The 12,791-nt window shown below is 47.1% G+C and overlaps 1 protein-coding gene across 1 annotated transcript in view; it reads left to right on the plus strand.

The window, feature by feature from the left end:
* Nucleotides 1-12,791, plus strand: part of ACSS3 (acyl-CoA synthetase short chain family member 3) — a 91,336-nt gene that overhangs the window by 16,014 nt on the left and 62,531 nt on the right. Inside the window, exons 2-4 of the mRNA XM_066591484.1 lie at nucleotides 2,376-2,520; nucleotides 9,494-9,682; nucleotides 9,874-10,008. Coding sequence (XP_066447581.1) covers nucleotides 2,376-2,520; nucleotides 9,494-9,682; nucleotides 9,874-10,008 — 469 coding nt within the window. The remainder of the gene's footprint in view (nucleotides 1-2,375; nucleotides 2,521-9,493; nucleotides 9,683-9,873; nucleotides 10,009-12,791) is intronic.

A 12,791-nucleotide genomic window follows, 5' to 3' on the forward strand; every position in this document is an offset into this window, starting at 1 on the left:
AGCCTGCAGAAGTCTGAGGCTCTACACTACTCATCATAGATGGATGATTCCAGAGGCAGCAAAGGCAATACGGGGGGAATCCTTCACTAAAGGCCTATCTATGGCTGGTGGCACCACCTCTCACATTCCAGATTCGAGACCATATCTAGCATGGTAGTCTCGATCGCCAGACTCGCTTCCTGCGGGACATCCATGACAAATAAGCAAATGTTTGCTAATAAAAAGGACTGTTGTGACAAGCATAAGACAACTTGCAAACAATGGGTGTACAAGTCGATAACCTCCGACACTCAAAGGTAGAGTAAGATGGCAACAGCTGGACACATGATGGCAGTCAAACATTGGGTCTCTGAAGAAGCTTAAAGGGGTTGTCCCGCGCCTAAAGAGAAAAAATTTTTTTTTTTGCCCAGTACCTGTAAAGGAATACTGCTGCCAGGTGTTATTAAAAAAAAAAAAATTCCCTTACCTGAATCCCGGTTCAGCAACTTTAAAAAATCTTCTTTCCAAGATGGCTGCTGCTGGTCTTCTCCCATGGTGCACCGTGGATGTTCTTCTGCTGTCAGCTCTCCACTGCCGATTCCAGCCACCTCATTAGCTGATCGGCACCATGTGATGGGGCGGAGCTACGCGATGACGCTGAGAAGGGGGAGGAGCCAGGACGCAGCTCGTGAGCCCGGACTCTCCAGAAGAGGATTCCTCTCTGCGCAAGCGTGACTGTTGCGGCGACCAGAGGAGAAGTTTGGTCGTCGCCATGGAGACGGGGACACCAGCATCGGAGGGGGTAAGTATATAACTTCTGTATGGCCAATATTTAATGCACGATGTATATTACAAAGTGCATTAATATGGCCATACAGAAGTGCTTAACTGCACTTGCTTCTGTGGGACAACCCCTTTAAGCTTAGCTCTATTTTCCAAAAATGGAGGAAATTCCCTGTTGATCAGCAGCCTGGTACTTCTGGAGACATGGCTCAGATACCAGGGCGTGGCTTGGAGTTGTGCGAGAGTGCCTGACACAGTAACCCAACTGGCATTTATTTGTCCTCATTGCAGATTCTCTGACCCTCTTATTCCTCCTGGATGTTGCATACATGCCTTTTTTATCTAATGTACATAGTCCCTGGTATTGGCGAATCCAACCGCAGGCAATCGGACATAACAAAACTTAATCAATACAATTATGCAAAAGCAATACCTCAATTTGAATATTTAGAGGTAGACTAAACCCATTAAATAAAACACCATACAACCTAAAAATCTTTAGGATTGTTACTTCACAACAGACTACCTTGTAGGTGTACACTAAAACCAATTTGCATGGAACCATTCTGCCATTGAAGAATTTGGCTTTTTGGTTACTCCTAAGGGTATCACCTAGGGACTGCTTGTTTTCACCCTTTTAACCCCTAAAACTGGGATGTACTTTTAGCTGCAGGGACTCCTAGACCATTAACCTAAGAGGTTCAGTTCACTGACAGCTGACACAGACTGGTCAGAAGTACCATAATGTGGTACTAGAGTTACAAGGAGAGGTTAATACTCAAGACACCTAGAGTTCTTGCATATTGATGAGTCAGGCAGAGGGTCAGGGTAGGTGGTAACAAACAGATAATGGTCAAAGTACAAGCAGGTGTTAGAAATGAAAGATGAAAAAGCTGGGTGAATCAGGCACCGATCGGAACCAGAATTGGACACATTTGCAGGAACATACAACCTGCTGGTCGGGCACACTTTAGTGGGGAAGGGTATCTTAAATAAACAGGAAAATATTTGGATTGGTTGGGAGAATCTAGATGTATACTGACCCTTTAAAGGGCAGTCCGGACACACACATGCATCCTATAGGTGGCCCTAACAGCTGGGAGGATGGTGTGGTGTTTGCTGCACCGAAGATACATGGAATGATGACCACAACCAATTGAATGAGGAGGTGAGAAGAACCATCACCTGCAATCACCGGTCATAACAAAGGCATTCTTTTGCATAAGGGAACCCATAAAAAGGGACCTCTCTTGTCTAATAGAAGATCTGGTCCTAAATAGATGTGCTTCATCAATTAATACACTTAATATATATGGACACATGACTGTTTGTAGCTGAGATGCCTTTCCCGAGAAATGTAATATCTACTCCTCAGTCCACAGTGCTAAAGATCTGTACTCAGGGGGGCGGTTGTCGTACAAGATATATTTGTGTGTTCACTTAACCTTTGCTTACATTCTTCAAGAGAATTGCTTATTTTCAAGAAATTAGTGCATCAAGGTCTTTACAGCTAATAGATTTTGATGTGAAAAATGTTCGTATTGATCTGTTGTGAGGAAATCTGTTATGCATTACAGGATATTTTAATTAAAATGTCTATTTTTCTATTCTAGGTTTATTGGTGGAGAACTTAATATTTGTTACAATGCTCTTGATCGTCATATTGAAAGTGGGAGAGGGAATCAAATTGCAGTTATCCATGACAGTCCTGTTACAAACACCAAGGAAGTTGTCACTTACCAAGAGATCTATGAGCAGGTAGAGTGTTTGAGGCTAAGGTGTAAGATTCTAAATGGAAAGTATCATTTTCAATAGTGTGATTTTATGCCACTCACATTTTAAAGAGCTCTGTTCACTTATAAGAGAGAATTCTAACTAAAGAAACCTGAAGAAAAGTGTCTGTGCCGGATTAAAAATAAATGGGCTAGATTAAATAACTCTGCCTCACACTCTCGTTTCTAGCTCGGTTACGGAATTGTGAAGTCATTGCATTGAGATATAGTGACAAAGGATTAAATTGAACTGTTCAAGGAGCGCAATGTTCTGTGCATAAGAAAACTGCTGAGCAAGTGAAGGGAATCTGGAGCCGTTATCGTAAAGCTTCCCTGACATTTTTTTTTTTTTATTATTTTCTTAGCATTTTCCAGGATTTTATTTTCAATCCGAGCACCCAATGAGTAACCTGGCATAGAAGTAGCCTTTGCAGCTTCTTTGTAGTTCATAAAAAAATGGGCCAGATTCTGTGTTTTTGCTACATGACCCCCTTCCCTCATTTTATATGCATTCATTGTGTTTTGTTTTTGTTTGTTTTTTGTATGTTTTGATTATTTTAATTTTAAGCAATGTAGTACAGACAAAGCCTATTCCCCCTCCCCAAATTAAAAAAAATTGAAGTTTCATTGTAGTTAATCCCATATGTAAAGCATATGTTTCTCTTTGCTGGGAGATAGTTATAGGTATAAAAGTTTTATGTGGTGGTTATTTTCTTTCTTATGTATTTTATTCTGTAATTTTGTTTTCTTCGTGTATGTAATCATGTTTTTTTACTATCTATGTCCCCCATGACGTCATGTAAGACCTCTGGGGGCCGTTTGATTTTTTTTTTTTTGTCATTTGACACTTTCCCACTGTAGCTGGGGCATCCATAGGAGCCCCAGTTACAGGGGAAAACAGCCCCTGCAGTGACATTGTTCACTGGCAGAGCTATCCAGGGTCTAGTCTGACCCTTTTAGCTCTGCTGTAGCAGGGAGCCCCAGCAGTCACATGACCCCCTCCCCCCCCCCCCCCCCCCCCCACACACACACACACCCGCCTGCCTTCTTCTCCGGGTTATCAGCTGTTACTAACAGCTGATAACCCGTTCCTGCCTCTGGCTGATTGCAGAGCCAGGAGGCTTAAAGCACCGCCGTAATTTTACTATCGGTGGTGCTCCAAGCCCAGGACCAGGCGCCATAAATTTACTGTGCCTGGTCCTTTTAATGGGTTAAACTGGAACTAAGGGTATAATTCTGATTGTATGTGGCATATGATAATTATGAAAGCTCCTGGGCTGATTGGCAGAGAGACGTCACACAGCTGTGACCATGGAATCCTGTGGTCATGACCATGGCATATGTAAGGAGTAGCATCTGTGATTACATGGCTCTCAGCCATCCAGAGAGTGCACTCTGAATTTCAACTGCACAAACTACATCCACAATTCTATTAGTATTGTAGATAATCTTTATTAAGGGTTCTGTCTAATGACAGACTCCTTTATGTGATATTTAACCGCTTGCAGTCACAGCACTGCCCTTTCACCACTTAATAAACGTGTCACTAGAGATGAGCGAACGTACTCGTCCGAGCTTGATACTCGTTCGAGATGCTCGTTACTCGAGACGAGTACCACGCGATGTTCGAGTTACTTTCACTTTCAATGTCATCTCTGAGATGTTAGCGCGCTTTTCTGGCCAATAGAAAGACAGGGAAGGCATTACAACTTCCCCCTGTGACGTTCAAGCCCTATACCACCCCCCTGCAGTGAGTGGCTGGCGAGATCAGGTGTCACCCGAGTATATAAATCGTCCCCTCCCGCGGCTCGCCACAGATGCGTTCTGACAGAGATCAGGGAAAGTGCTGTCTTGCTGGAGTTGCTATAGGGAGAGTGTTAGGAGTTGTTTTAGGCTTCAAGAACCCCAGCGGTCCTTCTTAGGGCCACATCTAACTGTGTGGAGGCTGCTTTTTGCAGTGTTGCACTTTTTTTTTTTTTTTTTTTTTTTTGTATATCGGCCGTTCAGAGCATTGCGTCCTGCAGTAATTTTACATTGTCCAGGGCCAGTAGTGGTGAGGCAGGGACAGAAGACATATTTAGTGTATATAGGCAGTGGGCCTTTCCAAAAACATTTGGGAAAAAAAATCTATTTGGGCTGCCTGTGACCGTCCTCAGTGTACTGGGTCTCTGCTGGGGGTAGTTGTCCTAATTCATACGCAGCCAGCTAAGTGTTACAGCAGGCTTGTGCAAAATTCTTTCCTGGCTCTGCTGTGTGTTCCGTAAGCGAAGTCAGCCTCCAACCACAGGCCAATAAGCGGCACATTTAACTACAGCGTTCTGTTTCTGCACTACTGGTAATACAGCATGCTGAGGGGTAGGGGTAGGCCTAGAGGTCGCGGGCGAGGACGCGGAGGCCCGAGTCAGGGTGTGGGCACAGGCCGAGCCAGTGCGGTGGCCAGGGGTAGAGGCAGGGCCAGACCGAACAATCCACCAACTGTTTCCCAAAGCGCCCCCTCGCGCCATGCCACCCTGCAGAGACCAAGGTGCTCTAAGGTGTGGCAGTTTTTCACAGAGACGCCTGACGACCGACGAACAGTGGTGTGCAACCTTTGTTGCGCCAAGATCAGCTGGGGAGCCACCACCACCAGCATGCGCAGGCATATGATGGCCAAGCACCCCACAAGGTGGGACGAAGGCCGTTCACCGCCTCCGGTTTGCACCACTGCCTCTCCCCCTGTGCCCCAACCTGCCACTGAGATCCAACCCCCATCTGAGGACACAGGCACGAGTGCCTACCAGCCTGCACCCACACCCTCACCTCCGCTGTCCTCGGCCCCATCCAACAATGTCTCTCAGTGCAGCGTCCAGACGTCGCTAGCGCAACTGTTTGAGCGCAAGCACGCCGCCACGCACCCACACGCTCAAGCGTTAAACGTGCACATAGCCAAATTGATCAGCCTGGAGATGCTGCTGTATAGGCTTGTGGAAACGGAGGCTTTCAAAAGCATGATGGCGGCTGCGGCCCCGCGCTACTCGGTTCCCAGTCGCCACTACTTTTTCCGATGTGCCGTCCCAGCCCTGCACGACCACGTCTCCCGCAACATTGTACGCGCCCTCACCAACGCGGTTACTGCCAAGGTCCACTTAACAACGGACACGTGGACAAGCACAGGCGAGCAGGGCCACTATATCTCCCTGACGGCACATTGGGTGAATTTAGTGGAGGCTGGGACAGAGTCAGAGCCTGGGACCGCTCACGTCCTACCCACCCCCAGAATTGCGGGCCCCAGCTCGGTGGTGGTATCTGCGGCGGTGTATGCTTCCTCCACTAAACCACCCTCCTCCTCCTCCAACGCAACCTCTGTCTCGCAATCAAGATGTGTCAGCAGCACGTCGCCAGCAGTCGGTGTCGTGCGGCATGGCAGCACAGCGGTGGGCAAGCGTCAGCAGGCCGTGCTGAAACTACTCAGCTTAGGAGAGAAGAGGCACACGGCCCACGAACTGCTGCAGGGTCTGACAGAGCAGACCGACCGCTGGCTTTCGCTGCTGAGCCAGCTGAGTAACCTGGTGGCGGCTCTGCAGCTCGGCAGCCTCACGCACGTGCCATGCCTGGCCCATGTCTTTAATTTGGTGGTTCAGCGCTTTCTGAAACGCTACCCACACTTGTCATACCTGCTCGGAAAGGTGCGCCGGGTCAGCGCACATTTCGCAAGTCCAAGACGGACGCTGCCACCCTGCGGACCCTGCAACATCGGTTTAATCTGCCAGTGCACCGACTGCTGTGCGACATGCCCACACAGTGGAACTCTACGCTCCACATGTTGGCCAAGCTCTATGAGCAGCGTAGAGCTATAGTGGAATACGAACTCCAACATGGGCGGCGTAGTGGGAGTCAGCCTCCTCAATTCTTTACAGAAGAGTGGGCCTGGTTGGCAGCCATCTGCCAGGTCCTTGGAAACTTTGAGGAGTCTACCCAGATGGTGAGCGGGGATGCTGCAATCATTAGCATCACCATTCCTCTGTTATGCCTCTTGAGAAGTTCCCTGCAAAGCAGGGATTCTTTGCACTCGGAAACGGAGGCAGGGGAAGACAGTATGTCGCTGGATAGTCAGAGCACCCTCATGTCTATATCTCAGCGCGTTGAGGAGGAGGGGAAGGAGCATGAGGAGGAGGGGGAAGAGACAGCTTGGCCCACTGCTGAGGGGTACCCATGCTGCTTGCCTGTCATCTTTTCAGCGTGTATGGCCTGAGGAGGAGGAGGATCCTGAAAGTGATCTTCCTAGTGAGGACAGCCATGTGTTGAGTACAGGTACCCTGGCACACATGGGGGACTTTATGTTAGGATGCCTTTCTCGAGACCCTCGCGTTACACGCATTCTGGCCACTACGGATTACTGGGTGTACACACTGCTCGACCCACGGTATAAGGAGAACCTTTCCACTCCCATACCCGAAGAGGAAAGGGGTTCGAGAGTGATGCTATACCACAGGACCCTGGAGGACAAACTGATCGTAAAATTCCCATCCGACAGCGCTAGTGGCAGAAGGTGCAGTTCCAAGGGCCAGATAGCAGGGGAGGCGCAGAGATCAGGCAGTATGTACAGCGCAGGCAGGGGAACATTCTCCAAAGCCTTTGCCAGCTTTATGGCTCCCCAGGAAGACTGTGTCACCGCTCCCCAGTCAAGGCTGAGTTGGCGGGAGCACTGTAAAAGGATGGTGAGGGAGTACGTAGCCGATCGCACGACCGTCCTCCGTGACGCCTCTGCCCCCTACAACTACTGGGTGTCGAAGCTGGACACGTGGCCTGAACTCGCGCTCTATGCCCTGGAGGTGCTTGCTTGCTTGCTTGTCCTGCGGCTAGCGTCTTGTCAGAGAGGGTGTTTAGTGCGGCTGGGGGAATCATCACGGATAAGCGTACCCGCCTGTCAACCGACAGTGCCGACAGGCTTACACTCATCAAGATGAACAAAGCGTGGATTTCCCCAGACTTCTCTTCTCTACCAGCGGACAGCAGCGATAACTAAGCAATACGTAGGCTGCACCCGCGGATGGAAGCATCGTTCTTTATCACCATCAAAAACGGGGACCTTTTTGCTTCATCAATCTGTGTATTATATTCATCCTCCTCCTCCTCCTGAAACCTCACGTAATCACGCCGAATGGGCAATTTTTCTTAGGCCCACAAGGCTCAGTCATATAATTTTTGTAAACAATTTTTATACATTTCAATGCTCATTAAAGCGTTGAAACTTGCACCTGAACCAATTTTTATTTTAACTGGGCTGCCTCCAGGCCTAGTTACCAATTAAGCCACATTAACCAAAGCGATTAATGGGTTTCACCTGCCCTCTTGGTTGGGCATGGGCTATTTTTCTGAGGTACATTAGTACTGTTGGTACACCAATTTTTTTTGGGCCCTCGCCTACAGTGTAATCCAGCATGTATCCCAGGAGAAGTGGCAGCGGAGTGTCATGCAGGCAGTGATTGTGCTTTGTTGGAGGTAGTGTGGTGCTTAGCTAAGGTATGCATTGCTAACGAGGGCTTTTCAGAAGTAAAAATTGTTGGGGGGGGGCCCACTCTTGCCGCTATTGTGGCTTAATAGTGGGACCTGGGAACTTGAGATGCAGCCCAACATGTAGCCCCTCGCCTGCCCTATCCGTTGCTGTGTCGTTCCCATCACTTTCTTGAATTGCCCGATTTTCACAAATGAAAACCTTAGCGAGCATCGGCGAAATACAAAAAATGCTCGGGTCGCCCATTGACTTCAATGGGGTTTGTTACTCGAAACGAACCCTCGAGCATCGCGAAAATTGCGTCTCGAGTAACGAGCACCTGAGCATTTTGGTGCTCGCTCATCTCTACGTGTCACTTTATGATGTGAAAAGGCGTCCACAGATTCCCACAGGGTAGTGGTGCTGGCGCTTGTCCTCAAACCCTACTTGCTCCCCACTGCAAGTGGTTTGGTGCAGCAGTCAGGTCAGTTAATGTCTTAGATCTATAGCAATTAAAGGAGATGTCCCGAGGCAGCAAGTGGGGTTATACACTTCTGTATGGCCATAATAATGCACTTTGTAATGTACATTGTGCATTAATTATGAGCCATACAGAAGTTATAAAAAGTTTTTTACTTACCTGCTCCGTTGCTGGCGTCCTCGTCTCCATGGTGCCGACTAATTTTCGCCCTCCGATGGCCAAATTAGCCGCGCTTGCGCAGTCCGGGTCTTCTCCTCTTCTCTATGGGGCTCCGTGTAGCTCCGCCCCGTCACGTGCCGATTCCAGCCAATCAGGAGGCTGGAATCGGCAATGGACCGCAGAGAAGCCCTGCGGTCCATGAAGACAGAGGATCCCGGCGGCCATCTTCAGCAGGTGAGTATGAAGACGCCGGACCGCCGGGATTCAGGTAAGCGCTGTGCGGGTGGTTTTTTTAACCCCTGCATCGGGGTTGTCTCGCGCCGAACGGGGGGGGGGTTTAAAAAAAAAAAAAAAACGTTTCGGCGCGGGACATCTCCTTTAAGGAGTGTCATAGAGGGTGGGACTCCCTTTGTCTGGCCATTGACACCCTAAGAAGAAGTGTCAGGGGGCCAATTCTTTACTGTAGTAGCTGTGAGCTTGAATATTGATCCCAAGTTTATGATCCCAAGAAACATGGTCTAATAGTGCAAAACTAACATGCAATAAATAGAATAAAGTTAAACTAACATACTTTATACTGCATAGTGCAGTTCTTTTCTACTATTCTAAAATGCGTGCTAAGAATGATATATTTGCATACAGCTTGAGTTAAAGTTTATCTCATGTGATTAGAGTTACCTTTCTGTGCAGATGAATATACCCATGTACAAGGCCAGCAGTAAGAGTTTTCTCTATTGCCAACCATTAATAAGTTTTGTTCAGTTAATTACTAGTGTTTTATATGGAGTCTGTTATTAGAAAAGTCCTATCTGCTAGTGTATTACCCAAAGTTTTCTCTGTTTTCAGGTGTCGAAGCTAGCTGGTGTGATGACAAAATATGGAGTTAAAACTGGAGACAGAGTTGTCATATATATGCCAATGATACCCCAAGCAATGTATACAATGTTGGCATGCTCAAGAATTGGTGCAATACATAGTCTGATATTTGGAGGGTTTGCACCCAAGGAGTTATCTGTGCGCATTGATCATGCAAAGGTAGCTTTGTTACTTTGATTTCAATTAATCATCAATAGGTGTGTTCATGTGTCATGCTTTGCAGCATTTTTTGCACACCTGCCTAAAACTCTTGCACAGCACTATGTACTGTATATTTACAGTTAGAATAATTTTTAGTTAATTACATCTTATTTACTTTAGTTAATGTAAATCTGTCTTCCATTCTGCAGCCAAAACTAGTTGTAACTGCATCATTCGGCATTGAGCCTGGCCGGAGAGTAGAATACATTCCACTTGTAGAGAAAGCACTAGAGATGGTGCAGCATAAGCCTGAAAAAGTCCTCGTCTACAGCCGACCATACATGGTAAGTAACTCATTGTAGAAAAAATCCCCCTAAAATATTATACTGTTAAAATAAAATACTGAGAAATTAATATTAGTCTAAGGCCTTAGTCACATGGGCATTTTTTCCCGCGATTTGCGGATCGCATGACGGATGCGCATCCGCAAATCGCGTGACCGGGACCGAAAAATCGCCTGAAAAAACTGCCCCTAGCCGCGTTTCAATAGAAACGGGCCGGAGCTGTCCAGCGCATTGAATTCAATGGAGCCGACAATACAGCCGGCTCCATTGAAAGCAATGCGCTGCGGGCGATCTCACGATGAATTTTCGGGAAGGGCCGGGAAGGGCTTAAGTATATAAGCCCTTCCCTGCAATTCATCCAGAAATGTGTAAAAATAAAAAAATAAAAAATATATATATATACTCACCTTGTCCCGGCAGACTGAGTTCTGCCGCGGCCGGCGGCAGTTCTCCGGAACTGCTCTCTGTAGTATTCAACACCTGGGGATTTAAAATCCCCGCCTGCTGAATGAGCTGCCTCTGATTGGTCATAGCCTGCCCAAATCAGAGGCAGCTCTCACTCACACGCATTCATGAATGGGTGAGTGAGTGCTGCCTCTGATTGGTCCCTGCGCTGAGCCAATCGGGCAGCTCTCAGCTGACATTCATGAATTCATGAATGGGTGTGAGTGAGAGCTGCCTCTGATTGGTCAGGCTGTGACCAATCAGAGGCAGCTCATTCAACAGGCTGGGATTTTAAATCCTCGGCTGCTGAATACTACAGAGAGCAGTTCAGGAGAACTGCCGCCGGCCGCGGCTGAACTCCGTCTGCCGGGACAAGGTGAGTATATATATTTTTGGATGAATTGCAGGGAAGGGCTTATATATTTAAGCCCTTCCCGAAAATTCATCCCGCGATCGCCGGGAGCCCATTGCTTTCAATGGAGCCGGCTGTATTGCCAGCTCCATTGAATTCAATGGGCAAACATCGTTCTTCTCTGCCACAGCTGTTACAGCTGTGGCAGAGGAGAATGATTTGCCTACTATATGTTCTCAATGGGGTCAGCGCTGCTGCCGCCGGCCCCATTGAGCGCATATAGAGAAGAGAACAGGAATCGCAGATCGCAGATAGGTGCGATCTGCAATTTTCTTTTCTATAATTTATCGGACGAGCGCATAAAAAGCGCTCATGTGTCCGATACCATTGCAAAGCAATGGTTTTATAAAATCGCCGGACGCATGCGCATATCGCGCGAAAAAAACGCCCGTCTGACCGAGCACTTACGGTGAAAAATATATAGTTAAGTAAGGGCACACTAGAAACTATATAGACATCAGTGTAAACCTTACCATGACTGGGGGGTTATCATGCAACTTATGCCATCTTGAGGCAAGATGGAAGTGAAATCCTTTTTGTAAGTGAAAAGTCAGATGTAGTTTTTATGTATTGGATGGTGAGTGTGCGATAGTACAGTACATTGTTTTCAGTTAATGTTATTACATTCAGAGTTGGAGAGTTGAATCTGTGTCGGTTTAAGAGGTTGTGACATGCTTGCCATGAGAGGCTTAGGAATCTAAATTGAAGCCACAATTGAACTATAATGCTTTTTTAAATTTAAAGCTGTACATATAAAGATGGAGGAGAGGGAAGGGGGGTGGAAATAAAATATATATTAGTGTTTCCCCGAAAGTAGCCTAATTTTCGGAAAGGCTTTAAATATAAGCCCTAGTTGCACTACATTAAAAAAAGAATATATTACCGCAGGCTCAGTCCAGGTCCCACCCCATTGCTCTCTAGAGATTTGGCGCGGTTCCCACAGTACTCGACTGCTCGTACAGAATCGCTTTCTGGTTACAGGATTCGTAAATTCCACCACCAGGAAGCGATGGCTGTGATTGGCTGAGCAGCGGTCGAAGAACCAATCAATGCAGTGCTGGATGAACCAATGCAATGCTGGGATTGATTTTATCCAGCGCTGCATTGATTGGCTGCGCAGTGGAGGAAGAACCAATCAAAGCCATCACATTGGTTCATCCAGCGCTGCATTGATTGGCTGCACAGTGGTGGAAGAACCAACGAGATAGCTTTGATTGGCTGCGCAATGGTGGAAGATCCAATCAAAGATATCTCGTTGGTTCTTCCACCGCTTTTAAGCCAATCAATGCAGCACTGGGTGAACCAATGCGATGGCTTTGATTGGCTGCACAGTGGTGGAAGAACCAATCAAAGCCATCGCATTGGTTCATCCAGTGCTGCATTGATTGGCTGAGAAGCGGTCGAAAACCAATCTCAGTCATCTACTTCCTGGTTACAGGATTCATAAATCCCACCTCCAGGAAGTAATGTACGAGCGTCTGAGGACTGCGGGAACCATGCCAGAGCTGTGGAGAGCAGTGGGAGGGACCTGGACCGAGGCTGCTAAGGTAAATATAATAGGACCTCCCTCAAAAATAAGACCTAATTTGGGGTGCAAAAATTAATATAAGACAGGGTCTTGTTTTGGGGGGAAACACTGTGCATAAAAATATAATCTACCATGTCCTCTTTTATTTTGCCATCAACAAACGTTACCTATAGCAATATGAAACTTTTGTGTGAAGAAGGGATATTGCTATGTAAGATACTTTTGACTGATCCGTGGAACCTCCTTTTGATTAGGAGGTTTTCTACATGCTCTGTTGCTATCCTGATAGCAGGCTAAAAATGTAAGAAGATAAGTGCATTAGATTTTCCATGATGCAACCAAGGATAAAAGTCGTAATATGTTGTCCCCTCCATTTTTCCATCTGTCTTCCACTGAGTT

This window comes from Eleutherodactylus coqui, chromosome 2 (genome assembly GCF_035609145.1).
Source record: "Eleutherodactylus coqui strain aEleCoq1 chromosome 2, aEleCoq1.hap1, whole genome shotgun sequence".
NCBI classification, from domain to species: Eukaryota; Metazoa; Chordata; class Amphibia; order Anura; family Eleutherodactylidae; genus Eleutherodactylus; species Eleutherodactylus coqui.